General features: G+C 43.4%; 1 protein-coding gene across 7 annotated transcripts in view; it reads left to right on the top strand.

The window, feature by feature from the left end:
- Nucleotides 1-21821, top strand: part of CADPS2 (calcium dependent secretion activator 2) — a 707505-nt gene that overhangs the window by 393657 nt on the left and 292027 nt on the right. For all 7 annotated transcript variants that reach the window (XM_056573788.1, XM_056573791.1, XM_056573793.1 and 4 more), the window contains exon 16: nucleotides 13975-14098. In XM_056573788.1, the coding sequence (XP_056429763.1) occupies nucleotides 13975-14098 (124 nt within the window). The remainder of the gene's footprint in view (nucleotides 1-13974; nucleotides 14099-21821) is intronic.

Raw genomic sequence — 21821 nt, forward strand, 5'->3', positions numbered from 1 at the left:
GAACAGGACGTAAAATGCTCTGTGGGCAAACTACAATGCTCAGAAGAGAAGGAGTCGCATTTGGGTTTTGGAAAGCAAATTTTGCTGAAATGGTTTTTGGGGGGCATGTCGCATTTAGGAAACAACATGGCATACTATTTTGGAAACTACACCCCTCAAGGCACGTAACAAGGGGTCCAGTGAGCCTTAACACCGCACAGGTGTTTGACGAACTTTCGTTAAAGTGGGACATGAAAATGAAAAATTTTATTTTTAATACTAAAATGCTGGTGTTACCCCAAGCTTTTCATTTTCACAAGGAGTAATAGGAGAAAATGCCCCCCAAAATTTGTAACCCCATTTCTCTCGAGTAAGGAAATACCTCTTATGTGGATATAGAGTGATCTGCTGGTGCACTAGAGGGCTCAGAAGGGAAGGAGCGACATTGGGCTTTTGGAGAGCGAATTTTGCTGAAATGGTTTTTGGGGGCATGTTGCATTTAGGAAGCCCCCATGATGCCAGAACAGTAAAAAAAAAAAACACATGGCATACTATTTTGGAAACTACACCCCTCACAGAATTTAATAAGGGGTGCAGTGAGCATTTACACCCCACTGGCATTTGACAGATCTTTGTTTGGAACAGTGGGCTGTGCAAATGAAAAATTACGTTTTTCATTTTTACGAACGACTGTTCAAAAAATCGGTCAGACACCTGTGGGGCAGACTGCCCACTGCACCCCTTGTTACATTCCGTGAGGGGTGTAGTTTCCAAAATGGGGTCACATGTGGAGGGGGTCTACTGTTCTGGCACCATGGAGGCTTTGTAAACACACACAGCCTTCAATTCCAGCCTAATTCTCTCTCAAAATGCCCCTTCTCTTCTGAGCATTGTAGTTCGTCCGCAGAGCACTTTACATACACATATGGGATATTTATATACTCAGAAGAAATGGAATTACAAATTTTGGTGGGCTTTTTTCCTATTACCCCTTGTGAAAATGAAAAATTTGGGGTAACACCAGCATTTCAGGGGAAAATTTGTCAAAGACCTGTGGGTTGTTGAAGGGGTTCTCCGGTGCTTACACATCTTATCCCCTATCCAAAGGATAGGGGATAAGATGCCTGATCGCGGGAGTCCCGCTGCTGGGGACCCCCGTGATCTTGCACGCCGCACCCCGTTTGTAATCAGTCACCGGAGCGTGTTCGCTCCGGGTCTGATTACGGGTGACCACTGGGCCGGCGGCATGTGACGTTACGCCTTCGCCCCCCGTGTGACGTCACGCTCCGCCCCTCAATGCAATCCTACGGGAGTATCCCTGACTGTCTGGGCATGCTGGGAATTGTAGTTTTGCAAGATCTGGAGGGCTACAGTTTGGAGTTGTCTATCACGCCCCCTCCCGTAGGCTTGCATTGAGGGGCGGAGCATGACATCACACGGGGGCGGAGGCGTGACGTCACACGCCGCCGGCCTGGTGGTCGCCCGTAATCAGACCCGGAGCGAACACGCTCCGGGGACTGATTACAAATGGGGTGCCGCGTGCATGATCTCGGGCGCCGCCCAGCGGCGGGACTCCCTTGATCTGGCATCTTATCCCCTAGATCCCCTAAGATATGTAAGCACCGGAGAACCCCTTTAAGGCTCACTATACCTCTTGTTACATTCCGTGAGGGGTGTAGTTTCCAAAATGGGGTCACATGTGGGTGTTTTTTTGTTTTGCGTTCATGTCAGAGCCGCTGTAACGATCAGCCACCCCTGTGCAAATCACCAATTTAGGCCTCTAATGTACATGGCGCTCTCTCACTCCTGAGCCTTGTTGTGCGCCCACAGAGCATTTTACGTACACAAATGGGGTATTTCCGTACTCAGAAGAAATTGCGTAAGAAATTTTAGGGGTCTTTTTCTCCTTTTACCTCTTGTGAAAATGAAATGTATGGGGCAACACCAGCATGTTAGTGTAAAAATTTAAATTTTTTTACACTAACATGCTGGTGTAGCCCCCAACTTTACCTTTTCATAAGGGGTAAAAGGAGAAAAATCCCCCCCAAAATCTGTAACACAATTTCTCCCGAGTACAGAAATACCCCATATGTGGCCTTAAAGGGGTATTCCAGGCCAAAACTTTTTTTTATATATCAACTGGCTCTGGAAAGTTAAACAGATTTGTAAATTACTTCTATTAAAAAAATCTTAATCCTTCCAATAGTTATTAGCTTCTGAAGTTGAGTTGTTGTTTTCTGTCTAGCTGCTCTCTGATGACTCACGTCCCGGGAGCTGTGCAGTTCCTATGGGGATATTCTCCCATCATGCACAGCTCCCGGGACGTGACCTCATCATTGAGCAGTTAGACAGAAAACTTCAGAAGCTAATAACTATTGGAAGGATTAAGATTTTTTAATAGAAGTAATTTACAAATCTCTTTAATCCAAGAAGAATGAAGACAAACCGGCACTCACCATTCTTCTCTTTAAAATTCCTTCTTTATTGCAAAATACTCACAACATATAGAACGTAGAAGTGGGAGAGGGATCGACGTGGGGGGGGTACACTAACAGGCGACAGATTCTGTTTCACTCGGCTAGCAAGCTTCCTCCGGCCATCCTAATTTACAAATCTGTTTAACTTTGGGAGCCAGTTGATATATATAAAAAAAGGTTTTGCCTGGAATACCCTTTTAAACTGTTGCCTTGAAATATGACAGGGCTCTGAAGTGAGAGAGCGCCATGCGCATTTGAGGCCTAAAAAAGGAATTTGCAATAGGGGCAGACAAGGATGGGGCAATGTTTCCCAAACAGGGTGCCTCCAGCTGTTGCAAGGGGGTGTATATGTAGTGTTTTACTTTTTATTATTTGGTAGTGTAGTGTAGTGTATTGTTTTTAGGGTACATTGACACAGGTGGGGGTTCACAGTAAGTTTTCCACTGGGAGTTTGAGCTGCGGCGGAAAATTTGCCGCAGCTCAAACTTGTAGGAAACCCACTGTAAACCCGGACGTGTGAATGTACCCTGTACGTTCGCATGGGAGGGGGGGGCACCCAAAACCTTCAGTTGTGGCAAAATGACAACTCCCAGAATGCACTGACAGACCGAACATGCTGGGAGTTGTAGTTTTACAACAGCTGTAGGCACACTGGTGGGGAACCACTGAGTTAGAAAACAGTCTGTGTCCTAACTCAGTCATTCCAACCCGTGTGCCTCCAGCTGTTGCAAAACTACAACTCCCAGCATGTACGGTCTGTCAGTGCATTCTGGGAGTTGTAGTTTTGCAACAGCTTGAGGCACACGGGTTGGAATCACTGAGTTAGGAAACAGACTCTAGCTCAGTGTTTCTCAACCAATGTGCCTACAGCTGTTGCAAAACTACAATTCCCAGCAAGGCCAGACAGTCAGGGATGCTGGGCGTGTAGTTATGCAGCAACTTTGGAAGAACACTTTGGAGACCGCTAAGTAGTGGTCTCCAAACTGTAGCCCTCCAGATGTTGCAAAACTACAACTCCAAGCATGCCTAGACTGTCCAGGCGTGCTGGGAGTTGTTGTTCTGCAACATCTGAAGGGACAGATATTGCAGAACTACACGCCCAGCATGCCCAGACTGTCAGTGCATGCTGAAAGTTGTAGTTTTGCAACATCTGGAGGACCACAGTTTAGAGACCATTAACCTTTGGCTGTGTGGGCATGCTAAGAGTTGTAGTTTTGCAGCTTTTAGAAGGCTACAGAGAAGATCACTTACTGCGATCTTCACTGCAGCCTTCTTCACGCCGCATTTTCCGGCCGCATTACTCTGCTGCCGTCGCTCCTCCAGGATGCTGCCTCCGCCGGTCCGGGTAAGCCGGGCCATGCTCCCCGTCTGGCCGCCCGTGTTCCTCCTGCTCTGCCCCCACTTCAATCGGTGGGCAGAGGGCCCCCTGCCCCCAACTGCCATTGGTCATCAGCCTGATCCACCAATGGCAGGGGATAGGAGGGAGTGGCAACACTGCCACCTCGCTCCTATCCTCTAGGATGGTTGGAGCTGTCTCTGGCAGCTCCGATCATTCTTATTTTCCGTATGATTGGGTCACCAGTGACCAGATTGGTCCGGATCGCGGCAAATCGCCGGTCTGAATTGACCACGGGATGCCTGCTGGTAGATATCAGCAGTCATCCCGGTCCTTTCACAACCCTGTGAGCGGAAATGCGGAGGGTGTACAGGTATGCCCTCCTTCCCTAAGTACCGGGACGCGAGGGCGTATCCATACGCCCTCCGTCCCTAACAGGTTAAAGCATGAATATCCTCTAGTACTTTTTTGAAAAATAAATCGAGGGGAGTACCTGTCTGTATTGGGGACAGAAAGTCGACTTGGTCCCTCCCATGAACTCAGGATAAAGCTGAGTAACAGGGAAGGGAGCCATCTCACTGCTATCTTCCCCACCCAGCAAATCTGTCAAGATGTCTATACAATCTGTCACTTCTTTAAAAACGATAAACCCTAGGAGACCGATAACTGCTGGGACTTCTCTTTCTAAATGTAGATCAGATTTTACTGGTTTATTGCAAAAAAAACTTTTTCAAACTTAATTTACGTACATATTTGTATAAATTAATAACAAAACCCACACAGTCGAAGTCCTCTACTAAACAGAAATTAAGTACCTTGGTTAGAGCTGAATCTAAGTCCTTGGAAATAACAAAGTCAGTAAAATTAACAACAGTTAGGCTATGTCTCCACTTTTTTCTGGCAGTTTTTGGAGCCAAAGTCAGAAGTGGATCCATAAGGGAGGAGAAGTATAAGTCCTTCCATTATATTTTTCATTCCTTTTGAATACACTTCTGGCTTTGTCTCAAAAACTACAGTGGCAGTTTTCCAAAAACTGCCAGGAAAAAAACAAGTGGAAACTTAGCCTTAGCTCACCCCCAGTAGCCTCCAAGAGACTGTCTTCCTCTTGTGGCCTCTGTTTCTTCCTCTGGCGCCCTCTCCTCGTCCTCTTCCCCCTCCTAAAGGGAGGGTTTCGGCTGGTTGATGGTCATAAAATGTAGAAGACGTACTGGAGGACTCGATCTGAATAGTGGTTCTATCCTCCGTCCACCTGGATTCGGAGTCAGAAGTCCAGAAATCTGTAACTCTTGGTTTCCTCTTATAGTTGTTCTTTCGGCGAGTAGAAGATTTTTTGGAATTCATGAATGTAAATATTTTATTCGAATCAAAGTCCACTTTATCTCGCATGAATTTGTCACGCTTTACTTCTTTTACTGTTGCTTGTACCGCTAGTACTCCATTGTTGCATGAATAATGGGTCATCTCCGTATTGTGAAGGTCCCTTGAAGTGACGTAAGCCTCTCGGAACTCTATTGCAGGCAACTTTAAGGATTGAATCTTCCAAAAAAGATATTTTTTTCTGATAAATTGGACCATTTGTATTCAAGTGTCTTAGTGTTTAACACATGTATAGAGTCTTTCGCATTACACATAGTAAGTCATTGGCGTCTACACATCCCGCCGTGATTGCTTCCACCGAACTTGCCATATTTGTTACAACTGTATCCATACTGACAACCCCCATAGGTGCGAACAATTCAGCTTGTAGATATCGTGCTCAGGCTTCGTAACAACAACAAAAAAAAGAATTCAAACAGTTAAAAGTAGAAACAGCAGCGTCCGGCACTTGCGTGTATAGCTGTGTGAGTAAGCTCCTGGGCATAGGAACGGCATACAGTCCGTGGAGAGAGTGCATAAATGGTGGTGCTCAATCCATAATAGTGTAGAAATGCAAAACCATATACAGTAAGGATGATGGAGGCACTCACCAGGTAGGTAAAATGCTATACTTTATTCTGTGGAAACAACAATCACTGATATATAGATCAATATTAGCTAGCTCTAAACTACCAAATCAAGAATAACAATAGCTAAATTATAAACCTTTTATTACAAAAAATTCTATTACAGAATAACGTACAGAAATCCCCATAAAAACAGTAGATATCAATTAATTCACAAAGTGCAATAATAATAGGGACAATCCCCCGTAATACATGCCTCACCTGACCTGTTTCCCCATAATTCAATAAAAGAACATACGGTTCATCAGGGGTACAAGAGCAATTAAAGTGGTCGCTTTAGGACAAAGATGCACATACACGTAATGAATACATATAAAACATATACATAATCATGCGATGAAAAAAGCTCGGCTCTGCTAGTTATCGATGAGAACTGCCGTGACGTGTTTTCAGACCTAGAAAAGGAAACAAAGAAACAAACAGCAAAAAGCAAGCAACAAACAAAGCACATAAATATAGCTACAAACAAAACACATAGCAAATATACATGACATAAAGAGCATAGAGGCAAAGGAAGTATAGATAAAGGAATTCAGATGATATAATGTGTATAATAGAAAATACAGAATTGTGAACCCATAGTCAAAACATCCCATGTACAATCTCTAAGTACCTTCATTATTGTTCCAACATATTCATGAAAAAGTATGTCCCTTTAGTTGGCCAACCTCACAGATATATAGAGGATAAACTATACAACATAAGGGAATAGGGAAAAACAGAAGGAAAGAGAACTTAGTGATAGATGAAATCATCATAAATCACTATATCAAATTGTATAGATGTCGCATTACACATAGTAAGTCATTGGCGTCCACACATCCCGCCGTGATTGCTTCCACCGGACTTGCCATATTTGTTACAACTGTATCCATACTGACAACCCCCATAGGTGCGAACAATTCAGCTTGTAGATATCGTGCTCAGGCTTCGTAACAAAAAAAAAAATAATTCAAACAGTTAAAAGTAGAAACAGCAGCGTCCGGCATTTGCGTGTATAGCTGTGTGAGTAAGCTCCTGGGCATAGGAACGGCATACAGTCCGTGGAGAGAGTGCATAAATGGTGGTGCTCAATCCATAATAGTGTAGAAATGCAAAACCATATACAGTAAGGATGATGGAGGCACTCACCAGGTAGGTAAAATGCTATACTTTATTCCGTGGAAAGTAGAGGTGCACCGAAATGTAAATTTCAGAACCGAAACTGAAATAAAAAAAAAATGTCCGTCCGAAACCGAAAATGACTTCTCCCCGTCTTCTGGTAAAATGCAGCGTTCCGCTCATTAGATTAGATTCCCCCACATTAGATTGCCAGCTCCCCCACATTAGGTCGGGAGTTCCCCCACATTAATAGGCAGCTCCCCCACAATAGTAGGCAGCTCCCCCACAATAGTAGGCAGCTCCCCCACAATAGTAGGCAGCTCCCCCACAATAGTAGCCAGCTCCCCCACAATAGTAGGCAGCTCCCCCACAATAGTAGGCAGCTCCCCCACAATAGTAGGCAGCTCCCCCACAATATTAGGCAGTTCCCCCACAATATTAGGCAGCTCCCCCCAACAATATTAGGCAGCTCCCCCCAACAATATTAGGCAGCTCCCCCCACATTTATAGGCAGCTCCCCCCCACATTAGGTCAGCAGTTCCCCCACAATAGTAGGCAGGTTCCCCACAATAGTAGGCAGTTCCCCCACAATAGTAGGCAGTTCCCCCACAATATTAGGCAGCTCCCCACAACAATATTAGGCAGTTCCCCCCTACATTTGTAGGCAGCTCCCCCCACATTTGTAGGCAGCTCCCCCCCCACAATATTAGGCAGCTCCCCCCCAATATTAGGCAGCTCCCCCCCACAATATTAGGCAGCTTCCCCCCACCCCACAGACATACAGCTTCCAGCCATGTACAGTGTATGGCTGTAGGTCTGTACTGCTGTCACCGCTCCTCTGGCCTGGGGTCACATCTACTGCTATGGCATATGGACCATAGCAGTAGGTGCCGGGACCGGAGGAGCGGTGACCGGAACACTCAAGAAGATGACGCGGTCACTTACGAGGCCCCGGCCAGCGCGCGTTCTCCTGCGACGATCCTGCTGTCCTCCTGCGTCTCTATGGTTGTACGCACGGGATGTCAGTGACATCCCGTGCGTACGACCATAGAGGCGGAGAAGCGAGGGACCGAAGGAGGATCGCAGGAGGACGCCGGGGAATGGTGAGTGACCGGCGGACATCCTTATGTCCCGAAAAGATTTTTCGGGACACGGATGTCCGGGATAGGAATACTTCTTTTTATGTGCCCGGGCCGGCTCCCGTGTGTGGCTGCAGGCGGGGGCCGACCAGAGCATATAAAAACTAATACTGTATACTAAAAACCAGGGGGCCTCCAGCTGTTGTGAAACTGCAACTCCCAGCATGCCCGTACAGACTTTGCCGGTCCGGGCATGCTGGGAGTTGTAGTTTCACAACAGCTGGAGGCCCCCTGGTTTTTAGTATACAGTATTAGGTTTTATATGCGCTGGCCGGCCCCCGCCTGCAGCCACACACGGGAGCCGGCCCGGGCACATAAAAAGTATTTCTATCCCGGAGAGCGCGCCCCCCCAGATGTTGCGCCCGGCCCCCCCTGCACCCCCCACGAGTGCCTCTGCCACTGGCAGTGTTTGCAACTTGTGCTGTGGGCGGGCAGGGGAGGTGGGTCATTATCGGCACATTTTTTGTTGTTTCGGCATTTCCCCGAAACAGCTATTTTCGGCCGATATGTATCGGCCGCCGATATATCGGTGCATCCCTAGTGGAAAGCATACAAAAGGCAGGTGCAGACACGTGGGACGCCAAGAAAGGTGATAGCTATTTTGCGCTGGTAGTGCTTCCTCTGACCACTCCCCTTCACCTGTGGGCCTGGGTTAAATACTCCTTCAAGCTTGTACAGGTGGGGTGAGGCATTTACAATGTGAATTAAAACCAAATACACACTTTAAAAACAAAGAATACTATGTGTCAAAAATGATTGTCACAAAGAATGCGAAGACAAAGCAGAATATATACGGAGACAAAAATAAATAAAAATAAATACATATATATATATATATATATATATATATATATATATATATATATTCCTATACAAAAACACTTAGATCCAGTCTATCGTTCAATCCAACATAGAGACATTCCTGGAGTTCCAAGAGGTAGTTCTAAAGGCCCTCATCTTTGGTGACCGCCAAGGAGCGGGTCAGAGCCCCTCTGGAACTCCTCCGACTCCTCCCCAGCCAACACTTTCCAGGTGAGATCCTCCACACTGGAAAGAAGGGACGATCCCAGAAAAAATGCAGTGTGTCGCAAGAGGGTGATTCAGAAGGACACCACCATTTTAAAACCAACCCCCCCCCCCCCCCCCAAAAAAAAAAAAAAACACAAAAATTTAAACCTATTTCCCAATACCCCATAAAAAATATATATAATATATTTTTTTGTTATTTTTTTATCCCCCAAAAAATGCGTCATGGGACACAAATTGGGGGATTGCAGTTGCCTCAAATGGGCAGCGCTCGCTCTCTCCGCCTGAGCGGGGGTGTGCATTTGAGGTAACAGAACAGGGACGGCCACACATCACATTCCCATAATGATGATTCAGAGCATAGGGTTTGGGGCGGGCATCATTTTTACTTTTTGCAATACTCTGGGTCATCAATCTGGGAATATAATTGACATATCAGTACTAAAATTTCAATTTTCATTTTCCCCCAAACTACACTTCATCCATTCCTGGAAAAATTTAGGGAACAACACCCATCTGTTCTAAATCTCCACTTCACCCCTATACACCTTTCCTAGGGGTTGTACTGTTTGTAATAGGCTCACATGTGGGTGTTCTTCTCTTGTATTTTCCTCTGAATGTATGTAACTGTTAGGTCCGTAAGAAACATCGGCCTCAAATGCGAAGAGTTCTCGCTCATGAGCTCTGTTGTATTTCCAGGCGACAGTTTGGAGTCACATGTTAGTTGTTCCCAGAAAGATGAAGCAGAGCATAGGTTGAAAATTGCAATTTTCAGAAGCTACCCTTCATCAATTCCTGGAAAATAAAGGTGCATAAAAAAATGCAAAAAAAACAAATAGAGAAAAAAAAAGTGAAACACACACACTTTATTAAACGCAATATTAAAATACTTTACTAATAATTATAATTTTTTTTATTACTTATAAAAATATATATTATTTTTACATTTAAATGGCCCCTTTCTACATTTTTATTATTGTCGGCTGCATTTTTAGTTCCCTGCCCGCCTACATAAATTGATCCCTATTTAAAAATGAACATAAAAATTTTGGGGTTTTTTTTGTCTTCCAATTTTTGGGAGCGGGCATGGACCAGAAAATTTAGCGCTCAATATAAAAAATGAGGAGTGCATTTCATAATAATTTTTTTCTAGTTTTCGTTCTAAATCTAATTTTTTTTTTTTCCCTTTTTAACCCCATTTATTTTATTTTATTTTTTTCTGCCATTTTGATGTGCTGCCATGAATAATTGTGGGGGCAGCATAAAATGTAATAAATGGGTAAAAAAAAGTAGTGAAAATAAATTATTATTTAGAGCAACTAGAAAAAAAAGTGATGAAATGCGCTCCTCATTCATTTTTAATATTGAGCGCTGAATTTTCTGGTCCCTGCCCGCTCCCGAAAATTGATAGACAAAAAAAAATGTTAATGTTAATTTTTAAACAGGGATCAATTTAAGTGGGAGGGCAGGGACCTAAAAATGTAGCCGACAATAATAAAAATGTAGATTGGGGCCATTTAAATGTAAAAATAATATATTTTATATAATTTTGTAATTTTTTTTTATTAATAATGTATTTTAATATTGTGTTTAATAAAGTTTGTGTGTTTCACTTTTTTTCTCTCTATTTTTTTTTTTATGTCTATCTTAGTACTACTACTCCCAGCATGAAACAGACTGTTCTATGATGGGAGCTGTAGTACCTGTTCTAATAGACAGATTGCCCCAGGTGTCACTCCTGACATCCGATGCGATTGTCCTATCTTTTGCAGAGATGGAGTGGCTTTCTCCTGTGCTTGCATCCTGCACTATACTACGACTGGCCAGTGATGTGAATAGAATTCACATCACTTATTCATATTTCCCGCAGAGAGCTGTGATTGGCCAGATGGTTCCAGCAAATGACAGCTCTTTGCGGGAAATATGAATAATAGGTATATATATGGCATATATTCATACTACAGTGGGACCAGAGAAGAGCGTCTTGCCGCCCGCATCTATACATTATACAGGACGATCGCATTGGGTGTCAGAAGTGACACCCACTGTGATCTGTCTATTAACCCCTTAACGACGAAGGACGTATATTTACATCCTCCGTCGGCTCCCGCGATATGCCGCGGGGTCACACTGTGACCCTGCGTCATATCGGGTTGGTCCCGGCTGCTATCAATGGCCGGGACCCGCGGCTAATACAGGACATCACCGATCGCGGTGTTGCCCTGTATTAACCCTTCAGACGTGGCGATCAAAGCTGACCGCCGCGTCTAAAGTGAAAGTATACCGGCTGCTCAGTCGGGCTGTTCGGGACAGCCGCGGTGAAATCGCGGTGTCCCGAACAGCTTACAGGACACCGGGAGGGCCCTTACCTGCCTCCTCGGTTTCCGATCGGCGAATGACTGCTCCATGCCTGAGATCCAGGCAGGAGCAGTCGAGCTCCGATAACACTGATCACAGGCGTGTTAATACACGCCAGTGATCTGTTTAAAAGATCAGTGTGTGCAGTGTTATAGGTCCCTATGGGAGCTATAACACTGCAAAAAAAAAGTTAAAAAAAGTGTTAATAAAGGTAGTTTAACCCCTTGCCTAATAAAAGTTTGAATCGCCCCCCTTTTCCCATAAAAAAATAAATAAAACAGTGTAAATAAAAACATGTGGTATCGCCGTCTGCATAAATGTCCGAACTATACAAATATATAGTTAATTTAACCGCACGGTCAATGGCGTACACGTAAAAAAAAAAACTCCAAAAAAGCGTATTTTTGGTTACTTTTTATACCATAAAAAAATTAATAAAAAGTGATCAAAAAGTCCGATAAAAACAAAAATGGTACCGATAAAAACTTCAGATCACGGCGCAAAAAATGAGCCCTCATACCGCCCTGTACATGGAAAAATAAAAAAGTTATAGGGGTCAGAAGAGGACATTTTTAAACGTATACATTTTCCTGCATGTAGTTATGATTTTTTCCAGAAGTACGACAAAATGAAAGCTATATAAGTAGGGTACCAATTTAACCGTAAGGACCTACAGAATAATAAGGTGTCATTTTTACTGAAATATGCACTGCGTAGAAACGGGAGCCCCCAAAATTACAAAATGGCGCTTTTTCTTCGATTTTGTCGCACAATGATTTTTTTTTCCGTTTTGCCTTGAATTTTTGGGTAAAATGACTGTCACTGCAAAGTAGAATTGGTAACGCAAAAAATAAACCATAACAGATTTTAAGGTAAGGAAAAAAACACAAAAGTGCAAAAACTGAAAAACCCTGCGTCCTTAAGGGGTTAATGCAGGTACTACAGCCCCCAGCATGGAGCAGAGTGTGCTCCATGTTGAGAGCAGTAATACCTGCAGTTAAGGACAGAGCACAGCGGGTGTCACTCCTGACACCCGCTGCTTTTGTCCTATCTAATGCAGAGATGCGAGCGCAGGAGGAAGCTGTTCGCATCTATACATTAAACAGGACGATGGCAGAGGTGTCACTAATGAAGAAATTAATGATTTTGAATCGAGTCGAAGTTTGGATTCAGTCCGAATCAAATTTTTCATGAATTCGGAACGAATTCGACTTCGATTCAATTTGCTCATCTCTAAAAATAAAATTTTTCAGCATCTGTCTTGAATCAGTAAAAATATCTAGGCAACACATTACTTTAACGTAATCATTGTTGTAAAGTTTACGATAGGAAATGTTATTGTAATTGACAAAACTTAATAGAAATAATTATAATAAAGATAATAATAGTACTCTGTAAGACCGGCTGTGCGGTTATTTGTTTTACTAGAGAAAGTCTGTTACACTTTTTGGAAACATTTATTAAAACAAAACATGCTCCATGGGCTATGTGAAAAACAGACTTTTTCTGGAAAAAGAAAAACATTTTTCTTATCCCAAACCTCACCTTTAAAGGGGTTTTCCAGCTTAGAAAAAATGTATCCCCTATGTATCTCTTGCTCTGCACCCCAGCTCTCCTCCTGCTTGGAACTGGGGTCTCCACACGCCCTTTATTCATCTTTATGGAGAAGCCGATGAGCTGTACTTGGGTATCTCTGACTCTCCCATAGAGATCTATAAAAAGATGGAAGAGCGCTCCATAGCGTGAAACCGCCAATAGGTAGACCAGCAATGTAGTTAGGAACTCTTACCATAGGCGGTTGTGTGAGCTCACATACAACAATGGTTAGCGGGAGTGAGTGTAGAGCCCGGTCTGCAGCCTCCCCAACCATACGAACAGAAGCAGGTGAAGACTTCCAAGGAGCAGTGGGTTTCTGCTTGATGAAACCGTGCAAGCGCAGTGAAACATATTGCATTCTTGTTCCAATAAGTCCTTTCTATCCACCTGACGTGTCTATCCCTGGTCAGCGCCGCTGAAACCCATTGCTCCGTGGAAGTCTTTGCCTGCTACTCTCCCATAGAGATGCACTTTGTGCGGTGGTCAACACAGCTCCGTGCAGGAGGAGTGCCAGGGCGCCAGGCAGGAAATTGCAGTGGGACCCAGTGGTCAGACCCCCCACAATCTGACACTTATAGCTTTTCCTTTGGATAGGGGATAAAGTTTTTCTTAGCCAGATTACTCCTTTAATGACTATGGGCTCAAAGTGCAACAATGAAATACTTTGCCACCAGTGGCCATTGTTCTCAGTCCACTCTATCTACACAAAATGTATGTTTTGACATTACAGCAGTTCACATAATGATTGTTTTCTGCTGCAATTACTTTTTATCTACCTGAGCTGATAATATAACACAGATATTTCTTTAATGTTATAGAGACATGATTTACTGTACAATTCATTGGATTTTAACTGTATGATTAACCCATTGATTAAGCAGCACTACAAAACTGACTGAAGATAATTATGTTAAAAATCTTTGTTCTTAATATTTATTATTATTATTATTATTATTTAGGTTTTGATGAAAGACATTGCAACGCCTATACCTGCTGAAGATGTTAAGAAAGTTGTAAGAAGGTGTCTTGAGAAAGCTGCTTTGATCAATTATACCAGACTTACAGAATATGCCAAAATTGAAGGTTTGTAAGTTAAATTTCAGGTTAACTTTCAGTGTAAAAAATGTGTTTTATTTACCGTAGTTGATTTACTTTGTGTTATTTGTTTTTATTGACATCATAAAAATACAATACACACATTGGAACATAGGGCATACAATAGAACATATTGGAACAAAGGGCATACAAAATCTATCACCTAATGAATCAGCAAGAACAAAACAATAAGTGAACGAATGATTTCTTGATATTCAGTATTTCACAAGACATCAAGTTTATTAGATATACAACAGCAATAGGACACCAAAAACTGTCCCCAACGCGTGAAATCAAAAATAATGGAATGCAAGTTCCAAAGGCTATTTCCAACTGTAATAATCAGTTGGTGAAGGGGACCCAAGAATTCAGAAAGAACATGTGAACAAAGGAAGCACGAAGAAGGGAGAAAAGGAAAAAGAGGAGAGAGAAAGAAAGGGGCGATTGGGAGAGGTTAAAGGAAATCTGCAGTAAATTAAACTTAACCCCTATCCACAGGATAGAGGATAAGTATCTGATCATGGGCGGTCTCATTGCTGGAGCTCTGTGCAAAAGTGCAAAAACGGAAAAACGCTATGTCCTTAAGGCGTTAAAACCTTTGGACACTACCATCAACTTTGATAGTGTTAATGTCAAACATCAGCCTGATTGGTGATGTCTGGCATTAGCTGAGGGTTCTAGCTAATGATTTATACAACATAGTGGGAGCAGGCACTGTGCATACACATACGCCTTGTGTCCTTAGGGCTCATTTACACGGATGGATCCCGGGCATATTTTACGCTGCGGATCCCCCGACAATGGACCCTACAGTGCTGCCTCCATCTGTGCCTGATCATAACGGTAATCCTCCGCTATGAGCAGACACGCTTTGATGTGTATACTCGCACACATCGCGGCTGCTCTCGGCCTAGCTCAGAGAGCAGGAGCGGCCATGATGTGTGCGAGTATACACATCAAAGCGTGTCTGCTCGTAGCGGAGGATTGCCGTTATGAGCAGGCACAGATGGAGGCAGCACTGTAGGGTCCATTGTCGGTGGATCTGCAGCGTAAAATACACTGTGGATCCACCCCTGAATGAGCACTTAGGGTATGTTCACACGTACAGGATCTGCTGTATATTTTCTGCAGCTGATTTTGCTACCTATTGAAGCTAATGGGTTGCAAAATCAGCTGCACAAAATATGCAGCTGATCCTGTACATGTGAATGTACCCTTAAGGGGTTAATGATAAACTAGCAGTATGTTCACATGTTGTCCTTCCAGAGGGGTCACTTTCCCTCCTCCAGTGTCCACAGGTCTCCAACAGGTCACATTACCAGAACAATTTATGGAAAAATCGCGGCAAAAATTGTGCGGTTTTACCGCGATTTACAAAAAATCGCGGTAAAACCGCGCAATTTTGCCTCGATTTTTCTCAAAAATGTTTCTGATAATGTGACCTGTGGACACTGAAGGAGGGAAAGTGACCCCTCTGGACTGCTACTTTACACATGACCCAGCCCCAGGATATACTGCTCATCAGGGGGGAGAGAGGGAGGACACGGGACATCACTCACCTCACTTGAAGCTGCTCTGTGTTCCGGAGGCCTGACAGCTCTCGGCCCCCGTCCTCTCCAGTGCTGGGGGCGGAGCCATCATCAGGTACCTTCATCCCTGCTCTGCCTGTCTCTGCTAATGATACGCAGACCAGGAGCTCTTTACCCAGCCGGTCAGTCCACTCTTGGCCCCGATACTAGTATCCGGACAGCCCTATTTATTTTAAATTGGGGGAGCACAAGTGGTGGCACGGCCTGATCTAGGGGGGGGCCATGGCCCCCTCTGGCCCCCCCTAGCGACGCCACTGGCCAGCAGCAGGATGAGCCCGTAGCCGACACGCCTCCTCTATGTATCTCTATGAGAGGGGCGGGGATGAAGAGTTCATGCCTCCCCGCCTCTCCCATAGAGCTGTATAGAGGGGGGTATGTCCATTAAGCTCAGTGAGCCTTACGCTACGCGCATTAGCCGGCGCACAGCGTGGCAAAGCCAGGCCCCGTTTGGGAGATTGCAGGGGGTCCCAGCAGTCGTACCCCAGCTATCAGACACTTATCCCCTATCCTGTGGATAGGGGATAAGTTTGTTGCGCTGCAGTTGTCCTTTAAAGGGGGAGAAGAGAAACAGGTAGAAATAAATGCAGTCTAGGAGCTAGAAGTAAAAGAAATGTCAAAGTAACCTCAAAAAACCATGTGATTCCATGAACTGCTGCCACAGAAAGCACAGAGAGGTAAAGCTCTCATGCTCCGCCACTAAAATTTCATCCATACACATCATATCCTTATAGGCAGGTCTCAAGTCCTGCAGGAACACATGGGAACTTTTTCCACAGCAGGAACATCATTCCCATTAGCAGGACCAGCCCTTGAGTGAAAATCCCAGAGTTCCCACACTTCTTTACTGGACTTGACCCCTTCTAGGGGAATAGGTCATCAGAGAACGACCTTCTTTAACCCCTTAACAACATTGAATGTTAATGTGCCTCCTATAGCCTTGGTACTTAATGCATCAGAACATTCATTTACATCCTGCAGTGTTTACAGACTATGTAGCGAGCACAGGAGCTACACTCCCTAAATAGCTATTAGCAGCCATGCACTCACAGTCAGTGACAGACATTGGAGATCCCATCGATGTCTATTAACCCCTTAAGTGCAATGATCAATAGCAATCATGGCACTTCAGATCCTGATAGTTAGTCCCCCTGCCGATCAGTACCCCCACTACATATTTGTGGAGGTCCGATTGCAATAGGCATATCATTATTCAGGATTAGAAATCTAATGAATGCTTTTAACGCCCGTGGGAATTTCAATCCCTGCCACTAGCTGAAGGGGATCGGACCAGGATGCATGATGAAATCATTCAGCAGGCAACCCATGCAAATGTCTGGGGGTCAATCCGGATCGGCGATTCCAGGCTGATCGGGTTTCTGATGACCCCATAGCCCGGAAAATAGGGATGATCGGAGCTGTCAGAGACAGCTCCAATCATCCTGAAGGATAGAAGGGAGGTGGCAGGGGTGCCACCTCCTCCTATCTCCTGTGATTGGCTGGTCTGGACTGACCGGCGAATCGCAGGGCGGGGGTGACATTTTTATTTCCCCCGCCCTGCCTGCCCCTGGATGTTGGGGCAGAGCGGGGAAAAGATGGCGGCGATGGTGCGGTGGGGACCGGCAGCAGTTACCTCCGATCACGGCAGGGGGACTAGGGACCAGGACCGGCGGCTAACAGGGCGGCAGGCAAGTTGCGGCAGTGTCAGATGCAGCTGTGAAGATCGCCGTAAAGTGATCTTCACCGCTGTATCTAGGAGTTTCAAAACTCTAACTCCCAGTATGCCCAGACTGCCTTTGGCTGTCTGGGCATGCTGGGAGTTGTAGTTTTGCAACATCTAGAGGGCCACAGTTTTGAGACCACTGTCCTTCCGAATGTTGCAAAACTACAACTCTCAACATGCCCAGACAGTTCTGGCATGCTGGGAGTTGTAGTTCTGTAACATCTGGCCCTTCAGATGTTGCAGAACTACAACTCCCAGCATGCCTGGACAGTTTCAGCATGATGGGAGTTGTAGTTTTGCAACATCTGGAACTGTTTGGAGACCACTATACAGTGGTGTCCAAACAAGCGTACCAGATGTCAATTCAAAGCATGCAGAGACTGTCCAGGCATGCTTGGAGTTGAAGTTTTGCAACATCTGGAGGGCAACAGTTTGGAGACCACTACACAGTGATCTCCAAACTGTTCTCCCCCAGTTGTTGAATAACTACAACTCCCAACATGCCCTTCCGCTGTTTGGGCATGCTGGGAGTTGTAGTATTGCAACTACTGGAGGCACACTGGTTGGGAAACATTGTCTGTTTCCTAACTCAGTGTCTCCCAACCCGTGTGCCTCCTGCTGTTGCAAAACTATAACTCCCAGCATGCACTGACAGACCATGCATGCTGGGAGTTGTAGCTTTGTTGCAGCTGGAGGCACATGGTTTGGGAAACACGGAATTACGAAACAAACAGTGGTGCGGAAACACTGAGGTAGTTTGTTACATAACTCAGTGTTTCCCAATCCAAACCAGTGTGCCTCTAGCTGTTGCATAACTACAACTCCCAGCATGCATGGTCTGTCAGTGCATGCTGGGAGTTGTAGTTTTGCCCCGCAGAAACCATTTCAGCAAAATTTGCTTTCCAAAAGCCCAATGTCGCTCCTTCCCTTCTGAGTCCTCTAGTGCACCCGCAGAACACTTTACATCCACATATGAGATATTTCCTTACTCGAGAGAAATTGGGTTACAAATTTTGTCGGGCTTTTTCTCCTTTTACCCCTTGAAAAAAAATATGGGTCTACAAGTACATGTTAGTGTAAAAAATGAAGATTTTTAATGTTCGCCTCCACTTTTGCTGCTATTCCTGTGAAACACCTAAAGGGTTAAAGAACTTTCTGAATGTAATTTTAAATATGTAGAGGGGTTCCGTTTTCATAATGGGGTCTATTATGGGGTATTTCTAACAGAAAGAGACTCAAATTTACTTTAAAACTGAACTGGTCCCAGAAAAATTCAGATTTTGAAATTTACTTGAAAAATTGTAAAATTGCTGCTGAACTTTGAACCCTCTGGTGTCTTCAAAAAGTAAAAACATGTCAGCTTTATGATGTCAACATAAAGTAGACATATTGTATGTGTGAATCAATATATAATTTATCTGGTATATCTATTTCCCTTACAAGCAGAGAGCTTCAAAGTTATAAAAAAGCAAAATGTTCAAATTTTTCATGAAATGTTGGAATTTTTCACCAAGAAATGATGCAAGTATGGACGGAAATTTACCACTAACATAAAGTAGAATAAGTCACAAAAAATAATTGTCGGAATCAAATTCTTAAGTACAAGCATCCCAGAGTTGTTAACCCCTTAAGGACCCAGCCAATTTTCACTGTAGGACCCGGCCATTTTTTGCACATCTGACCACTGTCACTTTAAACATTAATAACTCTGGGATGCTTTTACTTTTCATTCTGATTCCAAGTTTATTTTTTCGTGACATATTCTACTTAATCTTAGTGTTAAAATTTTGTTGATACTTGCATAATTTCTTGGTGAAAAATTAAAAAATTTGATGAAAAAATAGAAAATGTTGCTTTTTTTTTTTTTTTAACTTTGAAGCTCTCTGCTTATAAGGAAAATGAATATTCCAAATAAATTATATATTGATTCACATATATAACATGTCTACTTTATGATTACATCATAAAGTTGACATATTTTTACTTTTGGAAGACATCAGAGAGCTTCAAAGTATAGCAGCAACTTTCCAATTTTTCACAAAATTTTAAAAATTGAAATTTTTCAGGGACTAGTTCTGTTTTGAAGTGGATTTGAAGGGTCTTCTTATTAGAAATACCCCACAAATGACCCCAGTATAAAAACTGCACCCCTCAAAGTATTCAAAAGGACATTCAAAAGGTTTGTTAACCCTTTAGGTGTTTCACAGGAATAGCAGCAAATTGAAGGAGAAAATCCAAAATCTTCATTTTTTACACTCGCATGTTCTTGTAGACCCAGTTTTTGAATTTTTACAAGGGGTAAAAGGAGAGAAATCTTCAAATCTTCCTAAAATGTGTAACCCAATTTCTGTCGAGTAAGGAAATACCTCTTATGTGTATGTCAAGTGTTCGGCGGGTGCGCTAGAGGGCTCAGAAGGGAAGGAGCGACAGAGGGATTTTGGAGAGTGAGTTTTTCTGAAATGGTTTTTGGGGGGCACGTCGCATTTAGGAAGCCCCTATGGTGCCAGGACAGCAAAAAAAAAAAAAAAAAAAACATATGGCATACTATTTTGGAAACTACACCCCTCATGGAACGTAACAAGGGGTCCAGTGAGCCTTAACACCCCACAGGTGTTTGATGGCTTTTCGTTAAAGTTGGATGTGTAAATGTTTTTTTTTTTTTGTTTTTTTTTTTTACTAAAATGCTGGTTTCACCCCAAATTTTCCTTTTTTTTGCAAGGGGTAATAGGAGAAAATGCCCCCTAAAATGTGTAACCCTATCTCTTCTGAGTATGGAAATACCCCATGTGTGGACGTCAAGTGCACTGCAGGCGCAATACAACAGGTGTTTCACGACTTTTCGTTAAAGTTGGATGTGTAAATTATTTATTTTTTTCACAAAAATGCTAGTTTTCCCCCAAATTTTACATTTTTACAAGGGGTAATAGGAGAAAATGCCCGCCAAAATGTGTAACCCCATCTCTTCTGAGTATGGAAACACCACATATGTGAATGTCAAGTGCTCTGCTGGCGCACTACAATGCTCAGAAGAGAAGGAGTCACATTTGGCTTTTGCAAAGCAAATTTTGCTGAAATGGTTTTTTTGGGGGGGCATGTCCCATTTAGGAAGCCCTTATGGTGCCAGGACGGAAAGAAAAAAAAACACAAGGCATATTATTTTGGAAACTACACCCCTCAAGGAACGTAACAAAAGGTACGGTGAGCCTTAACACCCCACAGGTGTTTGATGGCTTTTCGTTAAAGTTGGATGTGTAAATGATTTTTTTTATTTTTGATTTTTTTTTACAAAAATGCTGGTTTCACCCCAAATTTTCCTTTTTTTTTTTGCAAGGGGTAATAGGAGAAAATGCCCCCTAAAACGTGTAACCCTATCTCTTCTGAGTATGGAAATACCCCATGTGTGGACGTCAAGTGCACTGCAGGCGCATTACAATGTTCAGAAGAGAAGGAGTCACATTTGCAAATTTTGCAGAAACGGCGGGCATGTCGCATTTAGGAATCCCCTATGGTGCCAGAACAGCAAAAAAAAAAAAAAAACACATGGCATAATATTATGGAAACTACACCCCTCAAGGATTACTGGGGACAATATGGGTGAGTTTTTGCATAGATGAATATGTGATTATGTGATATACTGCAGCAGCATAGTTAAGGGGGCTGTAGTCTTTAAGCTTTGCCGGGACATAGTGCATTCCACTTGGGATTTGGACTATCAGGTGCAATATATAGGTCCGGGCTTTGAGCAATACATATATCTACCTCTTTCCCCTCTCCCACCCTATTGTATCATTAATTATATACATAAGCATTTATGATACCTTATTATGTATACCCAGTCTCGCCAGCATTGTTTTTAGACTCCTGATGTTTTGTGTGTTAAGTCTGTATTAATAAAGTTCATTAATTTTTCAGTAGCAAATGCTCTGTTTCTTTGGTATGAAGAAACCCCTCAAGGATCGTAACAAGGGGTATGGTGAGCCTTAACACCCCACAGGTGTTTGATGACTTTCGATGTGTAAATAAACTATTTTTTTTTTTTTTTACTAAAATGCTGTTTTTCCTAAAATTTTACATTTATGCTAGGCGTAATAGGAGAAAATGTCCCCCAAAATGTGTAACCCCATTTCTTTTGAGTATGGAAATACCCCACGTGTGGACGTCAAGGGCTCTGCTGGCGCATTACAATGCTCAGAAGAGAAGGAGTCACGTTTGTAAATTTTGCAGAAACGGCGGGCATGTCGCATTTAGGAATCCCCTATGGTGCCAGAACAGCAAAAAAACAAACACATCCCATAATTTGGCTGAAATGGGGGGGGGGGGGGGCATGTCACATTTAGTGCCAGAACAGCAAAAAAAAATTAATTTGTAAATACATTTCTTTGAAGTTAGGACATACCTCGTA

Source organism: Hyla sarda, chromosome 4 (genome assembly GCF_029499605.1).
Source record: "Hyla sarda isolate aHylSar1 chromosome 4, aHylSar1.hap1, whole genome shotgun sequence".
Lineage (NCBI taxonomy): Eukaryota > Metazoa > Chordata > Amphibia > Anura > Hylidae > Hyla > Hyla sarda.